Source organism: Stenella coeruleoalba (assembly GCF_951394435.1).
Source record: "Stenella coeruleoalba genome assembly, chromosome: 11".
NCBI classification, from domain to species: domain Eukaryota; kingdom Metazoa; phylum Chordata; class Mammalia; order Artiodactyla; family Delphinidae; genus Stenella; species Stenella coeruleoalba.
Window position 1 is genome coordinate 59469103 of NC_137157.1, and position 22808 is coordinate 59491910.

The 22808-nt window shown below is 57.3% G+C and overlaps 1 protein-coding gene across 2 annotated transcripts; it reads left to right on the forward strand.

Annotated features, from left to right (window-relative positions):
- The first annotated feature begins 9356 nt into the window (after positions 1–9356).
- Positions 9357–22194, forward strand: ZNF385A (zinc finger protein 385A). Of its 2 annotated transcripts, none has more exons than XM_079937473.1 (7): positions 9357–9469; positions 16787–16897; positions 18558–18720; positions 20621–20869; positions 21237–21406; positions 21615–21710; positions 21855–22194. In XM_079937473.1, the coding sequence occupies exons 1-7, from the start codon at positions 9383–9385 to the stop codon at positions 22083–22085; spliced, it is 1107 nt and encodes a 368-aa protein (XP_079793599.1). In that variant the 5' UTR covers positions 9357–9382; the 3' UTR covers positions 22086–22194. The 2 variants fall into 2 exon arrangements, with proteins under 2 accessions (XP_079793599.1, XP_079793600.1); XM_079937474.1 differs by lacking the exon at positions 9357–9469 and adding an exon at positions 16363–16500.
- The last annotated feature ends 614 nt before the right edge of the window (positions 22195–22808 follow it).

Sequence of the window (22808 nt, forward strand, 5' to 3'; positions counted from 1 at the left end):
CGGGATCGTTAGAGGCAAAGATGTTCATGTCCTGCTAAACCACAGTTCAGCCACCAGAGGGCAGCATAGCCACAAATTCATGGGAATTTGGGGAGGGGAGGAAATGAGGTCCTCCTCACCTTTCTTCCCCCATCAACAGGGCTATTCTTATTAACTTAGGCTCCTGCCTATCAGTACCCACGTGATCTCAAAAATATCTCTCCTAGGAGGCCAAGCCCGCTCCACACTCCAATCTGTGACGTCTTGATAATTCTGTAACTTGGGAACTTCTTCCCAGAACCCATAAATGAAGAGGGACTGACAGGCAGGGTGAGACCTGACGAGGCAAAGAGACACGCAGTATTTCCGAGGATGACAGCTGTGGCATAACAAAGCACTGGGAATTCTCCAGGAAGGAAATCCCATACTCGCCCTCTCGGGGGATGGGTGGGAATGGCATCAGCCGAACTCCAGGGGCCAAATCTGAGATTTCTTATACGATTATGAGGAGGAAATGAGGAGGGGAAGTGGGCTGTGAGTACTGGGCTAGTATCATGGGTGTGTCTGTATAGCGCCTGTACCTCTGAGTCTCAGAGAGTGACAAGGTCTCTCCCGAGGATGCACAAAACAAGATGAGAATTCCTTGGGCTCAGCAATGCTGCAGATGTAACCCAGCACCAGCCTCTCTGTCCCTGAACTGTAATTCTCAGGCTCTGGTCTGTTTCCCCTTCCCAATCTCCCAGCCCCTCCAGAGCCTGTGTGCCTCCCATCTTGAGACTTGAGTGATGCAAAGGGACAAGAGGGGAAGGGGAAGTCCTGAGTCCTAGCCTCGTCTGTGTCAGTGGAGATGGAAAGGAGGCCCTGGGAAGGGAACAGAGCAGCTGGGGGCACAGAAGGGGGAGGGGGCTCAGGAGAGGCAGCTGGCAGGCGGGAAGCTGATCTGGGGGTCTCAAGTTTCTTGACATCAATTAGAGCAGCCGGCCTGGGCTCATTAGTAGCCCAGGGTGCAGGGCTCATCAATAATGAATTCATCCCACACATTGTCCCCCTCCAGCTGCCTGCAAGGTCACCCCGCCCTCCAGCCAGCTGCCTCCCCTTGGTGAGCTAAGGAACCCCTCTTCTAAGACCTCCCTAACTCAGAGTCCCTGGGGGTAGAGTGGGAGGATGGACGAGGATGAGGGCAAAGGGGTCTCTATCACTGATCAGCCAGGCCTGATGCTGACTCTGGTTTGTCCTCTGAGTCCACCCAGGAGAAAGAGTGGGAAGAGGCAAGGGGGGGTAGGTAACAAGGTGTGGGAGAAGCAGGCTTTGTGATACTAGGCTCGAACAGCATGGTGGTAGGTCGGTTCTGGAGCAAGAGGACCTCCTCTGATGGGCTCGGAGACCCTACCTTCTCCCCCCAAGGCCAGATTCGGGCAGCAAGGCCACAGTCCCCTGAGATCTCTGGGTCTCTGGATCAGAACAATGCCAAGGCATTAGCACCCCCAGGATTCACTTGCCCTTGAGCTGGAGCATCTTGGCAGGTGCAGAAACAGATCTTTTTTTCAAACCAGATCAGTGGAGTGAGGACAAGAGACTGCTGGGGCCCAGAAACAGGAACTTGAACTTCCTGTACCTTAATTAGCCCTATGGTCCTAAATTCCCTGCAGAACCCAGGAATGCCAGTCTTCAGTCCCCTTGCTCTTTCCTAGACTGTTCCAAGACTCCAGTCCCCCCGCCCTTCTACCGACCTCTTCCTCCCTGCCTCCACTGTCCCTAAATCCCAAGTGTTCTAGTTCCTACTCACACCTCCTTTCCCTCTGGCTGGGGTTGGCCTGAAGCTGGCTGCTTGGCATTCTGGGAAATCCTCCTGCTGCCCTCCCTCTTGGGGCAGGTACAGACAGGTCCAGGCTGCAGCAGCTGCATCTTCCCCAGACACCTCGTAGACTCCCAGACTCCAGCCTCATGCCGCGGTCCCAGTTGCTTGCCTTGGAATACATCCTGTTGGTCCTCAAAATACATCCGGTGTCCTGTACTCCGCCTCTCCTCTGACGTTCTCCCCAGCCCATACATTCTGTCCTATCCTCCATCCTCCCCTCCACCTCATCAAAGACCCCCTACCAGGCCTCTTCAGTCCAAGTTCACCTTAATGGGGAATGCCCTGGATAGATGCTCCCATCCCCACCAATCCAGGTCATCTCTACCAGGCTCAGCCTCAGTTCTTGATCTTCTGTCATCTCTGGTTGCCCTAATGAGCTCAGTTGCAAGCTTCTATTTCCACCTCTTTGGGTCCACTGATTGCAATCTCTTCCCTCAGACCTTCCCTAAGGACCTAGGCATTCGGACCCCAGCCAGAGATCAACCCAGGGTCCATCTTCAACCCCACGTTTCACCTCTGAGACCCAGCCCCCAGGCATCCTGCTCCAGAGCCAGGGAAACAAACTAGTACCTAAACGTTCTCTGCCCCACCCTCTGCTCCTGCCCAGCCCAACACTCTGGAGAGGACTCAGGTGTCCCATCCAGCCAGGCCCCATCCCTCGCCAGAGTACTTAGGCATTCCCCACCCCATATCAGCCTGTGACCAGACTTCCCGCCCTTAGACTCAGCCCTTCCCGGGATCCCAGGCATCTTAGTTTCCAGCTTCCTGTATCAACACACACCGTCCTCTAGATGTCTTGTTCCCCCAGCCCTGGCTGCAGTGACACCGTAAATCCAGAAGACCCAGGGCAGCAAGTAGAAGAGAAAGCGGGAGGAAACAAGGAGCCGCCAGGACGCCCTCTCCTGGAGCCCTGGGTGCCCGGGTCCCCCCTCCTCCCGTCTTCACCTGCTGCGGGCTCCGCCCCCGCTCCGCCTCGGTCGGCCTCTGCTCCTCCCCCGACTCCACCCCCCGTACCCCCAGCCCGGCCAGAACGGCCCCCGGGACAGAGCGACGCGGAACCGCGGACGCCTGGGTCCCCAGCATGATCCTCGGTGAGTGGGCTCTGCGGCTCCGCGGCTCCAGGCTCCTGGGTCCCTCTCAGTAGGTCACCCCCCAACCTCCCGCACCGCGGTGACTGCGGCCGCCCGTCAGCCACCGGTTCCCCCTCCCCCTTCATCTGGCTCCACATCTGGGGCCCCCTCTTTCCCTCTTCCCCAAACTGCCACTTCTTCTCCCGGTGATCCAGGGAGTGGTAAAGGGGGAGACAGAGCCGAGTAAGACCCCCGCCCCGTAATGAGAACATTGCGTATTCATGAGGCTCATGAATATTATATGACAGTCTACGAGAGGCTGGGGGAGGGGCTGGTCCTGGCCTGGCGGAGTTGAGCGAAAGGTTCTGACCCGTCCCCCCCTCCCCCCCCCGCCCCGCCCCGGGGCCTTCCCCCACCCTTAGCTCAAACACTCCGACATCCTTCTGGGCCCAGGATAAGAGGGAAAGGAGGAAGTGAGGGGCGGGCGGGGGGAGAAGATGGTGGGTGTAGCTTCGAGGTGTGTGGTGGGAGGTGGGAACCTGAGGGCTGAAGATAAGGGGTCTGGGGAGAAAAAGGGGTGGGAAACTGTCCATCCCAGGGCCCCTGCGGCTCGGATCCTGTCTCCGCAGCCATCCTGCCCCAACACGCCGGGACCTGCCCCTCTGTCTCCGTGCTCTGGCTGCCTGGGCCCTTCCTTCCCGGCTGCCTTCTTCTTCCTTCCTCCCCCACCCCACCCCCACCCCTGCCTTGGGCCGGGGGCACCAGCAGAGGAAGGGGCCCCGGGGAGTACAAGGATGGCGGAGGGAGACTCCCGCGGGGCTCTGACATCCCTTCAGCCACAGCCACCCCAGCCTCATGACCTACATGGGAAGGGAGCCCCGGGAGGGGGAGGAAAGGACTCCTCATCAGTCGGGCTCCAGGCCCCTGCCTCCACGATAGTCCACAGGCCTGTTCTGTCCTCTGACCTCTGACCTCTGCCCTCTGTCCTGGCTAGGCCGGTTCCTGGGCCCTGTTTGTGGTGGGAGACCCCCCACCAGGCCCAGACACCTGTGGTCTCCCTGCCCCCCACCGGGGACACCTGGCTGCATGCTGGCACCCCAGGGCTCGCCTGGCTCCCACCTCAGCCCTCTGCTGGGGCCCCCTTGACTCTTGCTTTTCTTCTTTCCTTTGACCCCTATTGACTCCCACTAGGTGGCTCTCTCCCCTTCTGCCCTCCTTCCTCCACCCCTTTCTCGCCCCCCCCACTCCTGTAGCTCCTTGCTCTTACCCCTCTACATCTGCCCCTCTCCACCTGGCATCCCATAAAATCCATTAAATGAATGAGCCAACAGAGGCACGAATGACTGGTTGCCTGCCTTCTTCCCAAGAGTGTCTCTAGCAGGAAAGAGACTCCAGGCCCATCTATGAAGACTATCCCGACCCTGGCGTGACCCCCACCACCACACTTGGACTCAGGTTCCCAGAGCACAGGCTCCACATTCCTCCAACTTGTGCAATCCCTGCACCCTGGCCCCAGCCTGGGCACGGGCCCCAGAGGCAACATCATGCTTGTCCAGGACAGGCCAGTTTGAGTCGTGCTTCTCCTGGTCAGTAGGCCTTGGAGAGGACCTCGGGAACCTGCTCGAACCAGCCCAAGATCCCACCACAGGAGGAATGCCAGGGGCCACCAACTGGACGCCCACCACACCTCCCTGAGGACACTGCGATTAACTCCCTCCTTGTGCCCAGCCCACAGAGGGGTGGGAAGCCTGGCGGGCCACATACCTTAACCCTCTTTGACGAAGGAAGGCGAGAGGGAGGCAGCTCCCGGCCAGGCCTGAGGCCCATTCTAAGGTTTTCAGGTTCTGAACGCTGAGGTCCACTGAATCTGTGTGCAGGTGCTCTGCCCGGCAGGTGAGGCCCAGCCTGCCTGCCCAAGAGCTAGACTGTGGGCCCAGGTTTAAGGTGGTGGCTCTGGACTCAGGTTCACCGTTCTGAACTTTGCTTACCCTCCTCTCCAACTGGGCCCTTGGTGTGGTGTGTGGGGCGGGGGCATTGAGGGAGGCTTTTCCCATCAGGCCGGGGAAAATTCCCCAGGGGTCTTCCTTCTGCCTTTCCTGGCCACCTCCCCCCTTTAGGCCCTGCCCCCGCCCACATCTCCCCCGGGGTTATTAGGGATGATGTTTTGAGTAGTTGTTCATAATCATCCCCTTGTTGCTTTCATCTTTGACTTCAAAGCCTTTCCAGCACTCAGCCGGCCTCCTGCCAAGAAGGGGGAAATTGCAGCAGAAGGGGACAAATACCTCAAATACCTGAGACTTGGTCAAGAAGGCAAGATCTAGGGGTTCCAGGCTCTCCCCTTAATCCCCCAGTTTTAGGCATTTCTGGGGTTAGAAGAGGCCAAAAGGCCCAAAGTGAAAAGGGGATGGATTAGAGATGAGATTCCAGTCCAGACGCAAATCTCATTTCTCCTTTGGCCCCAGAGCGTAATTCCCGTTTTAACCCAGTGCTGACCCCATGTTTTTCACCACCTTGGGCCCTAACGCTACGTGCAACCTTATCCCCGATACCTCTCTGGGATCTGAATCTCATCGCGGCCCAATCTCCAGACGAACGCTAACCTGCAGCCTTACCCTCACATCCTTCCTGGCTCCTGTTCCTACCCTGACGCTGCTGCTCCCAGAGCCAGCTCACTGGCAGACACTCCCATTCTTTGCCACAGGGGCTTCAGGCCCTAGGCCCGACTGGAGACAGCCAAGGGACTGGGACTCCCACCTGGCCAGAATTTCTGGGGAAGAGAGGAAGGAAAAGACGAGCTCTGAGTGGGATGGAAGGAGTAAGGAGTCAGACCTGGCTTGGTTGTGGCCTGGTGCTGGGGGGATACCGGAGCAGGATCAAAGTGCCTAGGTCCAGGTGGGGTGCAGAAATGAACAGACAGCCATCCATCCAAGGGACTGAGACTTCACCTCCCCCAGAGTGGTTGGGAACTGTCTTTAATAAAGCATTTGGCAGCTCCCCACGGAGCTGGGTGGGGCTCTATCTGCTGGAGCTAATGAGCTTCCCTCTGGAGTGGCCTGTCCCAGCCAGGCCTCAGCTCCTCCCTGTCACACCTGACATGGTGTGCAGACCCGCACGCGTGCGCGGACGCACGCACACACACACACACACACACACACACACACACTCCAGTTTGCTCTCCACCTCCTCCTCCAAACCCACCTGAAGCCCTCACCTAGCCATATGAAGCCCTGGATTTCCTCCTTCACAGCCCTTATTATATTCCTGCCTTTTTCCCCCTCCATCCCTAGGAAAGTGTGGTGCCTGAAAGCCCTGTCTGGAGCCAGCCAGACAGGTTCAAATCCCTCACTAGCTGTGTGACTTTGCTCAATTAACTCCCCCTCTCTGAGCTGACAGTCATCTATAAGATGAGGATTCGTTTATTTAGCAAACATTTATTGAGCTTTCTTTGTGGCAGGCCAGCACTTTACATGGATTTGTTCAATCCTTTCAACAACTCCACAACGCAGGTACCGTTGCTCTCATTTGACAAAGGAGAAATGAGACAGAGGGGCTTCGGAAACGAGCTAGTCACCCAGCTAGTGAGCAGTAGAGCCGTCCGCAGGGGGGCATATATGTAAAGCGCCTGACATACAGTGGGCCCTTATTATTCTCAGGATGGCCGAGAGGGGACTGAGGCGTGGGCTACCTGACACCAAGGGCCCAGTTTCTCCCCACGTGGCCCGTAAGTTGCCATCTGCCCCCTCCCACCTCTGATCTCAGTGGAGTGGACCCAGGAATCTGGGAAAGAGACACATAAATCTCCAGTTGCCCACTTTGCTTCCTTGCCTCACTGCATCCTTCCTTCCTTCCTCCCACTTCCCCTTCCCTCCCCCGACCCCAGGGCTCCTGTCAGTGGAAAAGATGAGTTGCTGGCTAGAGGGAACTGACGGGCTGCTACCTGTTTTCCTCCAACCCCAGGAAGTACATGGAACTTGTTCTCCCTGTCCTCTCCTTGGACAAGATGGAAGCCTTTCTCAGATCTCTGCTGAATTCAGGGTTAAATGGGAGCCCTTTGGGGTTGCGTAGCAGAGAAAGAGGGTGGCAGACCTCGATGGAAATCCCAGCTCTGATACTTACAGGCTGTGTAACGTCAGCCGAGTCTTTTTCAGTTCTCTGAGCCTCAGTTTCTTCGAGTGTCAGATGGTTAAAAACTAGCAGCAGCTACCCCATAGAATAGTTACCTCAGAGGTTACATGTGCTACTACTCAGAGTGCTTTACCTGAAAACATTCTTTTCTTCTGTTGCCTTTTGTGGAACTCACCTCTCTCCTCTGAGGTGGTTGTTTGAGGGGTGGGGGCCTGGAGAGTTCAGAGCCAGGAAAGGGTCAAGGAGCTGAGCTGCCTCCCTCTCTGGGGCCGGAGCAAGCACGAGCCCCGGGCCAGCTGCCTGGGGTGGGTGCTGGGTGCCTGGGGCTCTGGGAGTGCTCAGGTTTCTCTCACCATTCCTGATGCCGCCTGGGGCTCGTTAAGGCTGCCCTGGCCTTGTGTGCCAGACAGGAGGAGGCGGGCACAGAGGGGAGAAGCCATGGGCGGACAGAGGGGAAGGGGAGATGGTCGCCCTGCCCCATCAGTCTGTCGGTCCCACTCTCTCCTCTCTCCCTCTCTCGTTCTCTGTTCTCTGGTCTTTCTGCCCTCGTCTCTAGCTCTGTGTCCAGCTTCTCAGCGGTGTCTCTGTTTCTCTCTCATTTCACTCTCTTCATCTCTCCATCGTCCCCTGTCCTCTTCTCTCTCAGTGTCTATGTCCCTTTTCTCAGTCGCCTGTTCCTGCTTCTGTCAGTCTTTCCCATTCTATCTCACTCACTTTTGTCTGTCTGTCTCTCTCTCTCCTCTCCCCCTACCCCATCTCAACCCCGAGGTGGCAGAGGAGGGAACGGACATGACACACAGACCCCCAGCTGTCCAAGGGCCAAAGCCAAGCATCCTGGCCTTCTCCTTCAACCCTTAGATGTCTGCAGCCCAAGCTCCCAGCAGCCTTGACCCCTCTCTGCCTCAGGCACCCTAGCTGCCCAGTCGGAGCAGTGGGTGGAAAAGACAGACCCCTCCAGACCTTCCTGGACCAGCTCCCTGCCCCCAGCTGTGCCTGAGCCCTCCCCACCCCCACCCTCTCGCATCCGATTCCCCTAATCCCTGCTCCCCCGCCCTCCCCTCTGCCCCACTTTTCCAGGACTCTGATTGGCTGATTCTACTGACTGGACTGGGGGGGAGGCTGGCAAGGGAGGGGGCAGGGGGCAGAACCAAGGGAAGGGGACGCTGTCAGGCCCAGGCCCCTGGGGGGCCAGGGCCAGGCCACTGCCTGGGGGCAGCAGGCACCAGACACTGAAGGTATGAAAAGGGGCCGTCTCTGGAGGGAGTAGGAAAGGATCCCAGGGGGACCCTCTGCCCCAGTAAGGTCATGGGAGGACGGGGCTAAGCTTGCAGCCTCCTGGGTTTGCCTTTGTTCCTGGGGACCCCTGTTGCTGGCAGGGGGTTGCCAGAGCCATGAAGGGCAGCCAGAGTTCCCTGACTGGTGGACAGAGAAGTCGCAGAAGGGAGCTGGGCCAGCAGAAGCCCAGAGGGGCCAGCCGTGCGGAGCCTGGCAGGGCTCCTCCCATGGCTCTGGGGCAGGAGGAGAAGCTTTCAGGGACGGTAGTGGAGTTTCAGTTCCCCTTGGGGTCAGACCCAGGCATTCCCCTCCCAGGGACTGGTCGCAGTTCCTCCCGCAGAGCCTGAGCTGAACATTCCCGCGGCTGACAGAGGGACCTGGGGAGGACAGGAAGGTGGGGAGAAGGGGCTCTGAGAATGGCCACAGGCAGTCCACCTCCCAGATCGAATGCCACTTTCCTACCCCGAGACATCGACAGTTAATTAAGAATTACGACTGGGACAAAATCATAACTTTGGGGAGCCAAAGTTATGAGAGATCCAGCAGCCCTCCTCCAAATACAGGCCTCAATATTCCTCTCTAAGCAGTGGGATGAATCAGTCACCTGACAGTTCTCCCTGGGGTAAGACTTAGCCTCTGGGATTCCCTGGGGGAAAGCAAAACCAGAGGAAGGGAGTAGCCAGGGGCGTGGGACTCCCGAGTCCTTGTGGTCCAGCAGGCGGCCTGCAGAGAAGGCCTGTGATTTTCCTGGGTCTGTAAAATGCCTAAAGGTCTTGGGGGAGGGAGGCTGGAGAAGGGGGAAGTGAAAATCACCCAGAAGGGAAGAACAACAGGTCTGCGCCCTCCCCCAGGCCCACAGGGCACCGTGCTCCATTGCTCCGGAGCCAGCCAGCAGGGGAAGTGTGTGTGGTGGGGGTCACGCTTCTGAGTGTGGGCCCCCAGCTGGGAAGTGGGACTGCCAGGCTTGGGTTGGGCTCCTGAGCTTCAGCCTTCCTGCCCCACATGATGTTTTCTCTGGTCTTTAGGCAGCTTGAGCCGGGCAGGGCCCCTCCCTCTGCTACGGCAGCCCCCCATCATGCAGCCCCCACTGGACCTCAAGCAGATCCTGCCCTTCCCACTGGAGCCGGCACCCACCCTGGGCCTCTTCAGCAACTACAGCACTGTGAGTAGCAGCCTGCCTGCCTTCCCCACCCTTCTGCCACCCCCGCTGCTTCCGTCCCTGCCCTCTTCTCCTCTTGTATCTAATTCCTTATGTCTTCTTAGGGCCCCATCTCCTTTACTTCTAGTCAGTTACAAGTGTTGTTGGCTCTCTGGTATACTGTTGACAACAATAACAATAATAACTAATATTTGCTGAAATCCGGCTATGGGCCAGACACTGTGCTAGGTGTTTTATATGAATCATCTCATTCAGTCCACCATCGAGAGAAGTCACAAGACCTAGACTGGTGGTAGTGAGTACAGGGAGGTGGAAAGAGAGACTCTTCAAGGGCACAAGCAGGCTGTTTGTAAGCTGCAGCTCTCTGGAGCCCACCGTTGGGTGGATAGGGTAGGGTCAGTGGGGTAGGGCTTGGAGGGCTGGCAAAGTCGTCTAGATTTAATCACTATGAAGTAGGGAGGCATTATCCATTCTTGAGCAGGAGAGTGAGTGGGAAGGGGCAGTGTTTAAGGCAGGTGAGTGGGGCATCTGGATGGAAGGGAGCAGAGACTGGAGGATGGTGGCCAGTTAGGAGGCTGTCCCAGCAATAAGGGCCTGCAGGGGAACCTGGAGAGCCAGACTGGGCCCGCGGCATCGGAAGAGTACGTGAAGGAAGCGGGGTGGGTGAGGTTTTTCCAAGGAAATCTTGACAGGCCACGGTGACCAACCAGGATTTGGGGGTAGGGGAGAGAAGATGAGTCAAGGATGACTCCGGGGTTCAGGCCTCTGTGACCGGGAGAAAGAACTCACCTTGCCAGGGACAGGGGGTTAGAGGAGGAGGCTGGCCTGGGGTGAGGCTGCTGAACGCACTTTAGGACATGGCGAGTTGGTGGGCCAGTGGGACGTTGAGCCAAAAATGTCCAGCAGACAGTTGGAATCTGGGTCCTGGAGAGTGGGCTGGAGCTAAAGGTTTGGGGGAAGTCAGCTTTATTCAATTCAAGTAACCCACCATCAAACCATATTCAGTTACAAACACGTACTGAGCATCAACTACGCACCAGGCACTGCAGCAGATGTGTTTTTGTGTGTGTGTGTGGTTTTTGTTTGTTTGTTTGTTTGCCTACACTGTGTGACTTGTGGGATCTTAGTTCCCCAACCAGGAAATTGAACCTAGACCCTCAGCAGTGAAAATGTGGGGTCCTAATCACTGGACTGCCAGGGAATTCCCTGCAGTAGATGTTTCTATACTTGATCTCATTTAATCCTCACCACAACCCAACAAAGTAGACATTATTATTCCAGTTTGACATACTGGAAGACAGAAACTAAAGCCCAGAGGGTTTAGGGATTTATCTAAGTGGACGCAGTACGTTCCTAAGGTATGACTTGAACCCAGAGCATCTGACTCCAAATACAGTTCTCTTTATGCCTGCTGCTTCCTCCAAACTCCTCCCAGAGAATCCAAACCAACATTTGCAATGCGCTTCGAGGTTTACAAAGCATTTTTCATATCTCAGTTTTTATAGCAACTCTATGGGGTAGCTGTCATTTTATCCTCGTTTTACAGACGAGAAAATTGAGTAATGACGATCAGGAAGGCGCTGTCCTAGATAAAAGGGAGACATGAGGGTAAATATGACATTCTCCCATGCTAAAGGCGCTATATTCAGGAAAGAAGTATAGATGTGTATGCAGTGATCTACAATGCAAAACAGAGGAAGGGTTATAAATATTGTGACAGAGACACTAACAAAAATTCAATTGAACAAAAAAAATTTTGAGCACCTACTATGTGCTAGGCACTGGTATCAGGGACACAGGACTCAGTCTGTGCTTGGAGAGCTCACGGTGTAGTAGGAAAGACAGTAACTTAGCATTTACCCTATAGTGTGAGAAGAGCTGTGCTGGAGGCAGGTAGCTTGTAGGGGAGCCCAAGGGGGTGTCAGGAAAGACTTATTGGATGCGGTGAGGGACCAACCAGAGCTGAGCAGGAAAAAAAAAAAAGAAACAGCAGAGGAAAAAGGGATTGAAGCTGGAGCAGATGACGTTATGATTTGGGCTTTGAAGAACTATTAGTAGGATTTTAAAAGGGATTTCAGAGAACACTGCAGACTGAAACAAGGGCTAAAAAAGAGCACTTGAGAAACTGCAGTTGACTGGGTGTGACTGGAGCAGAAGGTGCTGGGAATAGTTTCCCCCCAGTCTACATACCTGATTTACACTTAACCTTGGGTCTCCTATCTTTGTACCCATTTTACAGATGAGGAAACACTGACCCAGAGAGGTTAAGTGACTTTCCCAAGATCACAAAGCTACTTAGTTGATTCACGTGGATAATCCCAAGTTTCTGACTCCCCAGGTTCATGGCTCCACGGCCTCTAGTGGGGAGGAGCTATTTAAAGCCATGAGAGTGGATAAGCTTGGAGAGAGTGTGGCCAGGTGTTGAGTGATACCAGCTTTGGCATCAGACTGGCAGGATTTGAATTGATTTTCCAAAAGTACTGGCTGTGTGACTTTAGGCAAATTACTTAACCACTCTGAACCTCAATTTTATCAGCTGTAAAAGAAGACAGTAATAGCAACTCGCAAGGTTGTTGTGAGAATCGTATTACATAATCATAATGCCTAGCACCTAGCACAAAGTAAGTTTTCAATCAGTGTAAGCTGCTATGATTATTACATTATTTCATTGTTTTATTTAATAGAGGATCAGAGAGAGAAAGGTAGTTTCCAAGGCCCAAGCCTTGGGTAATAAGCAGAATTAGGCAGTAGGAACAGGAGGAGGCAGGCCCCTGCAAAGGAAATGAAGGAGCCACAGGACGGGGTGGGGACAGAACCAAGTTCCTATAGAGTTGGAGAAGCCAAGGGAGAGAGTGTGGCAGGCTGCATCAATAGTGCCAAATTCTGCAGGGGAATGAGGACTGCAGAAAAGCTGCAGACATGCCCTGGCAGTACTGTGCAGCAGTTAAGTACAGGGCTTTGGAGTCAGAACGCCCGGGTTTAAATTCAAATCCCAGTTCAGCCACTTACTAGCTTATGACCTTGGACAAATTATTTAGCCTCTCTAAACCTCAGTTCCCTCATCTATAAAATGAAGATAATAATAGTATTTACTATTATAATAGTGGTTGTAAAGATTAAATTAGATAATCCACGCAAAGAGCTCAGTCCAGACGCTGGCACATTCCAAGGGCTCAGTCAACATTAGGTGGTGGTGATGGTATTATTATTCACGGAAGAGTCTCTCCTTCCCTGCACTAATACTTCCAGATGTCTCCTACTCGGGTAATTCCTACCCCTTAGACCCCTCCCTGAACTATGCGTCCCTCTGCCCTTCGACATCCCTCACTGTCTCCCAAAGACAGCCTCTCTCTACATCCAGGCCCCTGCTTCGCTCATCTCTCGGCCCTAGGTGGAACGGAGGGGATGAGATCCGGAGATGAGAGAGCCGGAATCCTAGGACCTATCCAGAGAGGATAAGGAAGTGTCTGGGGCAGTGGGCTGTTCTGCCCTCCTGTCCCTCGTCCCCCAGTGCTGCCCCCACTCTACCGCCAGAGGGCAGCAAGTGCACGAAGCATAAGCCCTTCGGGAACCTGGTTCTCCAGCAGGTGGCGGGCGAGAGGAGGAGGTGGGAAGAGGTTAGGGATGATGTCCCCAGTTTGAGGTCGCTTCTGCCCTGGGCGACCCCAGCTCCACCGTTCAGAGGAGTCACTAAGAGAGCAGTGCCTGACACCTGGGTACCTGGGCTCGGTCTTGCATCCCTAGTAGGGGAAGTAACATGTATAAGGGGCACAGGGGTCGTGTGCAGAGGGAGCAGGGAAAGGGTCGTCTGCGGACTCGAAAGAGAAGCTGTCAGCAGAAGAGCGAGGGTGGAAGGGGTGAAAGAAAGGAGAAAGGTCCAAGCTAGAGAAACAGGGTCGGCCACTGGTAGGGATACTGGACCCAGCAAGGGTCCCCATTGGAGGAAGCCCAGTGGAGCATCTGGTCAATGCCCCGTCGCCAGGCCGAGGGGCCCTTCGCCAGGACCAGGTCTTTCTGGAACGAGTGTCTGGACATGGACACCCCGTCCTCTCTTCTTTTCGCCCTAGCGCCCCTTCAAGCCTCCCGAGCTCCCTATCCCCGCCCCCGTCCTCGGCCCCGCCTCTGGGGCGGGCTCCGGGCCGGGCCGGCGCCGCCTCCCCTTCTCCGGGCCGGCCCGGCCGCACAGCCCCGAGCCACCCGGGCAACGAGCGCCGCGTCCCCGGCCTGCCCGGCCCGGCCAGGCTCGGCCTCCCCTCCCGGGTCCGCCACCCCGGGCCATGGAACCGCGTCCCCCGGGGTCCCGCAGGGTAAGCCACCCGGCCCCTCCTCTCTCCCTGGCTCCCGCCGCTGCCGCAGCGCCCCCCCACCCCATCCCCGCCCGCCCCTGCCCGGCTCCCTACCTCTCCCTTCGCCTGGTCCTCGGGTTATCCGGCCCATCCCCCACGACCGGCGCGGCCCCAACCAATCTCCGGATCCCATCTGGCGCCCCCCAGACTGCTGCCACCATACTGGATACCCCGGCCTCTGCTTCTCAGATCCTTGAAGTCCCCCAAATTTTCAGACTTCCCATCAGGTCCTGCACCTACCCTCAAATTGCCACGCCGCCGGTCAGATCCCTTATGCAGCCCTGACCCCATCTCAGCCTTAGTCCCCTTCCTAGCATCCCTCCCCCACCAGCTTCCACCTGCTCTTTAGACACTCTCTAGCTCCCTCTCTTTCCTGTTTCAATCCTTCCTGTCCCTCAGGTCTTCCCATCCCTGAGATTCCATCCCCCTTCCCTTTTTGCCTTTATTTGGGGCGGGGAGGTGGTGTGGTGGTCAGACAGGGGCAGCGGAGCCATCAGATAAAGGGCAATGGAAGGAAATATAATCATAGCCCCTCCTGGTGTTCCTGATCTGGTTTCCCCCTTCCCTCCCCCTTGCCCTTCCTGATTCATTTTGCCCCAGCTTAGGAGAGCGATTCCCTTTCATGTCTGCTATTGGAGGGCAGGTGGGAGGAGACTGTTTTGTGGACCTTTCCAGACAGTGTCTAGGCCAAAATCCTAGGGAAGGGGCTCTGGAGTGAGAGGGCTCTGGGAGATGCTGGCCTTCACCCCTCCCCAGAGAGCCCTCATCTAGGTCACCAGGGCCTCTTGACCTTGGCCTGGAGCAGCACTTCAGTGGCTCATATTCCACCTGCGCAGGGATTGGGCCCAGGAACCCTCACCTTCAGCCTGGTGTCTCCTCAGTTCCCGGAGGAGAGGGTGGGAAGGACCTACCTGACTGGGTTGCCGCCCTCCTCTCTGCCCACCTCCCACCCCTAGTTGGTGTTTATGGACTTAAGCCTGAGGAGAGGGCTGTGCAAAGGAAAAGGCTCTCACCTGGAGGAAGGACCCAAGCGGGACAGGGACCAATTTGCAGGGGATGGATGTTGGGACAGTCAGCTCACAGGTCATCCTCAGGGCACTGGGTCCTCAGCCACTCTGGGGAGCAGGCTGGGGTCCTGGGGTGGGGCACAGACAGAGCCAGGGACCTCTGCTTTCCCCTCTCCATCCCACTCCTCTCTCCCTACCATTTTCATCGACTTAGGTTTCCTGGCCCAGATTGGGTTTCTGTTTGGGCTGAATTCCATTCCCCACCCAGCATGTGAGGACATCCAGGGGCTATGGAGAACCCTGGGGCAGAGTTGGGGGGGGTCCCTGGTTAGGGAGGACTGTCGCCCGGAGGCTGGGAGCTGAGTGCAACCTCTGTCTCCCCTTTCTGATTAAAGCCTGTCTCCAACTCGGTCTGTCTTCCTGCCAGACACATCATACATTCACACCGATAAACACACAGCTGAAGATTGCACAACCTGACCATTCATGGCTTCCGCAGAGCCCCTGACACAGAACTGTTGATACAGAAATGATGTACACACAGCACGTGACACGCCTTCACACTCCACCCCTGCACAGATTGATCATAGACTGCCTAGACACACACAGACACACCCAGTCTTCCCCTGTTTGGCTTTTCCCTGAAAGGGACCTGGGCTTCCAGGAGGTGAAGAGTAAGCCACGGAGAGGGGCTGCTTCCAGCCAACGGCAGGCCAGGAAATTGACACTGGTCTGTCAGACTGGTTATCTGAACCTGGCTCCTGCCTCTGTCACTGCCAAATGGGATGGCGCATTTCACAGGGATGCTAAAGCCCCTTTCCAGACCACCTTCTTCCCCCTGCTCCGTGTTCCTGTCTCTCACCAGTGTCTCCTGGGGAGTCATGAAGACCTGGGCGCAGGGAGGGCCTCAGCTGAGGAGCTGGGTACCCCCAGCAACTTTTTTTTCACTTGATCCTTCCACCTAGAAGATAAGGTTTCAGCTCTAATCTGGTTCCATGCTTATGAGAGATCCCAGCCACCACCCAGTTCTTCTCAGCCTCAGCTGCATTCCAGGCTCGCCTCTCCCTGGCCGCCTGGGGGCCAGAAGGGAGGAGGACGGGGCAGGGAGGCAGTTTTCATGCCTCTAGGCCCCTGGCTTCATCCTCATCGCAGAAAGCCTCAGACAGAAACTCCCATCCTCTTCCCGCCTCATGTGAACTCTTGGCAGGAGACTGCAAAGACATCTGCTGACCCAGGGTGGGGGCAGAGGCCGTTCCTGATCCCTCCCAGCCCCGTAGCCCTGTGACCAAGGGGAGGGAGTTCAGAAGATCCCCGGGGCTGCCTCAGGCCAGCCCAGCTTCTTACGTTCTCCGACTGACTCCCGCTGGAGCCACCTACTCTCTCCCGGGTTCTTTTGCTCCCTCTAGAAGCTACTGCTTTTAAGAGGTCCAGGGAATGAGTGTGTCAGGGCAACCTGGGGCGCAGAGGTGGGAAGCTAGGAACATCTGCCTCCTGGGACCAGAAGCTTGGCTCGGTTGATGGTCTTGTCCCAGAGAGGAGGCCGAAAAAGGCTTCAGCTGAGAGCCCTAGGGTCTGGGATGCTTTGAGACTTCCTGAGTGGGCCTCTGGTGGATCAGCCCAGGAGAAAGGTCAAGGTGACAGAGCTTGATCTTCATGGTATAACGGATGGAGACGAGTCCAGGTTCGAGTCCCAGCTCTGCTATTAAGTCATGCTCTGACCTTGGGCAAACCACTTCTACTTTCTGTCAAATGGGAGCACTGGGCCAGGGGATCTCTCAGGTCCCTTCCAGTGCTATGAAGATTGGGCTGGGAGGGAATCAGGGAGCTGAGGCTCGGAGCCCTCTGGCATGCTGGGGGATTGGGAGGAGGCTCTGGGGACTTTGGTTCAACCCAGCTGCTGCCAGTGGGGTTGTGATGGACATGAGCTTGTGCTGGGGTTCCTGGCTCACCCCAGCCTGCCTCCACAGATGGACCCTGTGCAGAAGGCTGTACTGTCCCACACGTTTGGGGGACCCTTACTCAAGACCAAGCGGCCCATCATTTCCTGTAATGTCTGTCAGATCCGCTTCAATTCTCAGGTAAGAAACCCAGCTGCTCACCCATCCACTGGCTGGGGCAGGGACGACCAGGGGGATCTTAGGGGAGGGCAGGGTCTGGGAGCTCTGGGTGAGGGGCAGGGATTAAGGGGATATGAGGGGATACTGCAGGAGAGGCAGGGCTGATGGAAAGCACTCGGGAGGGACAAGAGATGGCTGTATATTTTGACATGAAGTATATAGCCCAGTCCTGTAAGGCTGACCCCTCCCTCCCTTGGGGACTGAGGCATCCCTGGCTCCGAACTTCTTGGAACACAGGTGGCCATCTGTGTCTGGGTGGGAGTGTGGCCTCTGGTCCTCTGGTCTTGGGTACAGGGCTGAGTTACGTCATTGGCTCCCTGCAGAGCCTGTGCCCTCCTTGGCCTCTGCTAAACTCCTCCCCGGCTCACCCATTTCCCTCTAACCTCCTGGCTTCCTCCTCTCTCCGCCATCCTCCCTCCAAATTACACACAAGGCCTGGCCCCCACTGCTCTCCCAAGGGAAAGCCTCTCCCATGGGAGAAGCCACCCCAAACTCAGAACCTTGGTGTCTGGCCTCCCAGGTTTTCTCCCTCGGAGGCTCCCTTGGGACTTTTGTGTGAGTCTAGAGGGGGCTTTGTGGCGTGCAGGTTCTGAGAAGTTTTGGAGAAAAACAGCAGAGCCTCATTCTGCTGAGTAGGAAAAAGAAAGCATGTTCTGTTTCTCTACCCAGTACACACACACACACACACACACACACACACACACACACACACACACGTGCCACACCATGCCTCCAGGCTCTGCACACCCCTGGCCCACCCCTGGGCTGTCAGTCTTTTCCTGCCTATCCACACCTTTTATTTCTACTTTACTGCCTGTCTGGGTGACCTTGTGGTTCCAGGATTGTGTGTTCTTAGCAGGGGGTGCACACAGTGTGGGGTGGAGCCAGGACCAACCCAGATTTAGACCTCCCCTTGACCTCGACCCCAGGCATCCCCTTTCCCAACCCTGGCTCTGCTCACTGCTGGAGGGTGGGAGACTGGAGGGGCCAGGGGCCAATAGTAAAGAGCCCTCTCCTCTTTTTGCCCTCCCCTCCCCTCCCCCACCAAGCGCCTCTGTTTTGACAGCTGTCTCTGCTGCTCTCTCTGTCTCCAGAGCTGGGCTTGGGGCCAGGGTCCTCCAGGGTGTCCGCAGAGGCTTCAGGGAAAATGAGACCCAGAGGGGAGTAGTCAGGGTACAGCCCAGGCTGCAGAGCTCCTGGGACTCCCAGCGTGAGGGTGGGAGTCCCAGGAGCAGCAAAGGCTGGATCCTGGGGCCAGGGGACACAGGCATAGAAGGCCGGGGGTCGAAGAGGATGCGGACTGGCTAGATTGCTCGGCCCCTCCCATTTAGGGTTCTATAGTTGTGGGGTCCCCTTCCCTCACCCCTGGACAAGGTGGGAAGCCTGAGTCAGCAGGCAGGCCCTGGGTGTGGTGGTGGGGTAGAGCCTGGGCTAGGTGGGGATCCAGGTTCCCAGCGACTGAGTAACCAGGGTCCTCGACGTGGGGTTTTACCTCTCCCTGGTGTAGGGAGAGGTTAAGTGCAGCCTGCTGAGGCCACCCCAGCACCTGAAGGAGCTCCATGGGGAGAACGTTCAGATGAAAGACGATCTCAGATTCCCTTTTCTTCCTCCCTCCCTATAGAGCCAGGCTGAGGCCCACTACAAGGGTAATCGCCATGCCCGAAGAGTCAAAGGCATCGAGGCTGCCAAGACTCGAGGCAGGGAGCCCAGCGTCCGGGAAGCAGGAGATCCAGCTCCCCCAGGCGGCACGCCCCCAAGTGGAGAGGGTGTAGCCCCCCGTCCAGGTATGTCTGACTCCCCCGCAGCATCCTTCAACTGAACTTGTCTCCTCCATTCTGTCCCCAGTTCCCAGAACTCTCCTCTGCTTTCATCTCTCTCTTCCTCAGCTCCCACCCCAGCCCCACCCAAGGTGAGTCCTGCAGCCAAAGCCAGTGACGCAAAATTTCCATCCTGTCACCCCCACTGCTGCCCCAGCTCCTCTCAGCAGAGTCCCCACCGTCTGTCCTCCCCACCTCCCAGTGACTCAGACAGGGGCTAGGGTGAGGCTACCTGGCAAACTTCCTCAAGAAAGAGGGAACCACCAAATCCAGGGAGAGACCATTTCATCTTGGGGAGAGGGGCAGGGGAGAGAATCAGGATATCTGAGGGCCTGCCCATGGGGGCTCCCCCCAGGGAGGACTGGGCCCAGGACACCCAGGCAACTCCCTGGGTGATCTTGGGTAGATCTTTCGACCTCTCTGGGCCAGAGTTTTTTGTCCCTCGGAAATGAGGGAGTGAGACTTGAAGATCTGTGAGGTCTTTTCCGGGTTTACAGAAAGCAACTCTGAGATTCTTTCTCCCTCGTGGCTGGTGGCCATCCTCAACCTTAACTCCCAGCCAAGAAACTGGAAAGAAGGAACATCAAGACGGACGATCCGAGCCACCCCCATCCTGGGATTACATCAGATGTCAGTCATGGCAACTCCAGAGAGACCTGACTTCCCCATGTCCTCCTTGTCCTTGCCTGTCCTTCCTGCCCTACCCTAAGGAGAAAGAAAACCAAGGAGCTGCACCACCAGCTTGGGAAGCAGGCCCCACTCTCACCACACGTACACACACAAACACACACACCGTCCCTCGGGGATGCACAGACAGGGCGAGTGGGTGAGCTGAGTTCTGTGTTCTGGCTGCTTCTCAGCCTGAACATCTCAGGTTAACTTGGTAATGTCTCTGTCAAAGGGGGATGATGATGGTGGCGGTGTAGCTAGCCTTTTCTGTCTAGCCCTGTTCTAGGTGCTCGATACATATTACCTCACTTAGTTCCTAGGGTATCTCCCTAAGGAGGTAAGGAGACCTGCCCTGCTTTTGGAAGCCAGGAGCTTCCGTCCAGATAGAGATGTGAGTGTGCTGTCTGGATTGGGATGGAGATAAATGATGTCAGGAATGAGGAAGAGAAAAGAAAAGGAAAGATCACAGGATGGACCAGCAAAATGGACACTGGCAGGGCTCAGGAGGTCCCCTCCCACCAGCTCCCCAGCCCCACCCCCGGCCTCCCCCTGACCCGGAAACTGGATCAGCTGTTGGAGCAAGAATGGGAGCGCTAGAGTTTCCCCTGTGCAGAGGCCAGAACCCAGCGCTGAGGCCTGGGGCCTGTGCATCTTTAATCAAGCCATGAATTATAGAGCAGCCCACATCCCTGTTTCTTCCCTCTCTGGTTCTGCTGTTTCTGTTTCCCTTTTGCCATGTCTGTGCCTGTCTCTCCCAACCTCTCCTCACCTCGCTTCTGCCCCTTCCTAGAGTTCTTTGGCATGCCTCCCTGGGGACTGGGCAGGCCTCTTGAGAAGGGGCTGGCCGGGCGGGAAGCCCAGGCTGGCTGGCAGGCCTCGGAGGGGAGGTTCCTTGTTCCGTGCCCCTCTCCCCCTCACCAGGCTGGCTGCCAGCTTCACCCTGGCTGAGGGGAGGCTGGTGGGGCTGGACCCCTCGGCCATTCCCAGCTCATGGAGAATGAGCTAGGCACTGGAGGCTCACACCCAGCCCGCGGCAGCTGGACCACATCTGGCTCTGGTCCAGGGCATGAGAGCATGCGTGCTGTCACAGGGTGGGGACTCCTGGGCCCTTGCCCTCCGGGAAACGGGGCTAGGTCTCCTCCACATAAAGAATCTTCTCCGAAAGCCATCTGGGATGATCCCTATGTTTCTCCCCCAGTGACAGTTTCCATGGAAAATGGACTGGGTCCAGCCCCAGGATCCCCAGAGAAACAGCCTGGCTCCCCATCCCCTCCCAGTGTTCCGGAGACTGGTCAGGGTGTGACCAAGGGTGAAGGGGGGACTCCAGCCCCAGCTTCCCTGCCTGGGGGAAGCAAGGAAGAGGAGGAGAAGGCCAAGCGGCTGCTCTACTGTGCTCTGTGCAAGGTGGCAGTGAACTCCCTGTCCCAGCTTGAGGCACATAACAAAGGTATGGGCTCCCCTCCCCCACGCCCACTCCCCTGTCCCCATCCCCTCCTGCTCGCTATGTCCTAACCCTCCTGGCTTCCAGCATCCCTGGACCCTCGAAGACTCACCAGCCTATCTCCCTCCCTAATCATCTCCCTCATTCCTTAGCCCCTGACCTTCTCGGTTCCCTCCCCGCCCCCGCCCTATTTCTGGTAACTGTGACTCTCCCCTGACCCACCTTGTGTCTGGAAGGGTCCCAAGGGCCTTGGAAAGCCCCCACGCTTGATGCCCCCCCCCCAATATAGTAATTGGAAATGTGGATATTTGAGGCGTAGTAAGCCTGGAGAATTTTTTTCCACCTCTTACCTCCCGCCCTCTGGGGGCTCCAGGTACTAAGCACAAGACGATTCTGGAGGCCCGAAGTGGACTGGGCCCCATCAAAGCTTACCCTCGGCTGGGGCCTCCCACTCCCGGGGAACCAGAGGCCCCTGCCCAGGACCGAACCTTCCACTGTGAGATCTGCAATGTCAAGGTCAACTCGGAGGTCCAACTGAAACAGGTGGGTCCAAGGCCCTTTCCGAGGACTCTGGAGAGCGCACCTGCTGAGGGAGGAGGGGGGACAGGGAGCTTGGGTGAGACTCTTCTTCAGGCTCGTCCTTTGGTGCCACAGAAGGGGCGGGGCCAGGTGCTGAGGTACGATCACTCCGCTCCCTGGCGGTTGCTCCTTTCCCCGTGGTTCACAGCCCCCCACCCACTGGTCCCTGCAGCACATTTCCAGCCGGCGGCACCGAGATGGCGTGGCCGGGAAGCCCAACCCCCTACTGAGCCGTCACAAGAAGCCCAGGGGCGCCGGGGAGCTGGCGGTGAGGCCTGGGCGATGGAGAATTCGTCCTAGGGGCGGGGACCGGAGCGGGGAGGAGAGGGGATGCCGGCCGGCCCTGGGAGAGGTGGAGTTTGCGGGGCCACAGAAGGACTTTTCCCTCTCCCCGCCCCTCTCCCCCCTGCAGGGCACTCTGACTTTCTCCAAGGAGCTGCCCAAGTCCTTGGCCGGAGGCCTGCTCCCCAGCCCCCTCGCGGTGGCTGCGGTGATGGCAGCGGCAGCAGGCTCCCCGCTGTCTCTGCGCCCGGCTCCCGCCGCACCTCTTCTCCAGGGACCGCCGATCACCCACCCCCTGCTCCACCCGGCCCCCGGGCCCATCCGAACTGCGCACGGACCCATCCTCTTCTCCCCCTACTGACCTGAACCCTGAACCCCCTCCCATTCAAACCCCCCACCTCCAGCCGGGACCCAGGCCTCCGGGCTCCCAGTCCGTCCCTCCTCCCGGCACTCCCTGAATGATCTCTCTCCTTCCCCCCCACCCCGAGGTACGGGGTTCCAGGAAAGGGGAGGGGTAGCGGGGGAGGGGGGCTTCAGAAGGGGGGGAACACCCCAGATCTCAGGGAACCCCGCCCCCTGCCCTTCCCTCTCCCCTAGAAAAGGGGGGGCTGTCTCACCCCCGGGCCCCCTTGGAGACACCCCCTCCCAAAAGCCATGTGCATCCAGCCCTTCCCCCCCAAACCTAGCACAAAACGGGGTTCACAAGCCATGATCGGGGTCCAGGGGGCAGAAATGGATTTTCTTGGCAATAAGCGGACTCTGGGACTCCGGCCCCCTACCCCCAAACTGAAGCGCTTCCGTGAACACCCCCGTCCTCCGCAGGGGGAGGGGAGCAGGCGGGATCCTGGGTCCCTCATAAGCACTTTGGTTTTACCGCCTGCAACCTCACTGTGCCCGCCCCGCATCACGCCCCAGCCCAGGTCTAGCCGGGCCCACGGGCAGCACTTGGTGGCATCTCTGGCACTTGGGTGGGACCAAGTAGATGCCCCTATAGACCCTTCCCTCACCTTCTTCCTTCCCAGTCCGGATTCCATTCTTTTCACCAGCACCCATCGCCCAAGGGGTACCAAGGGGGGCAAGGGGT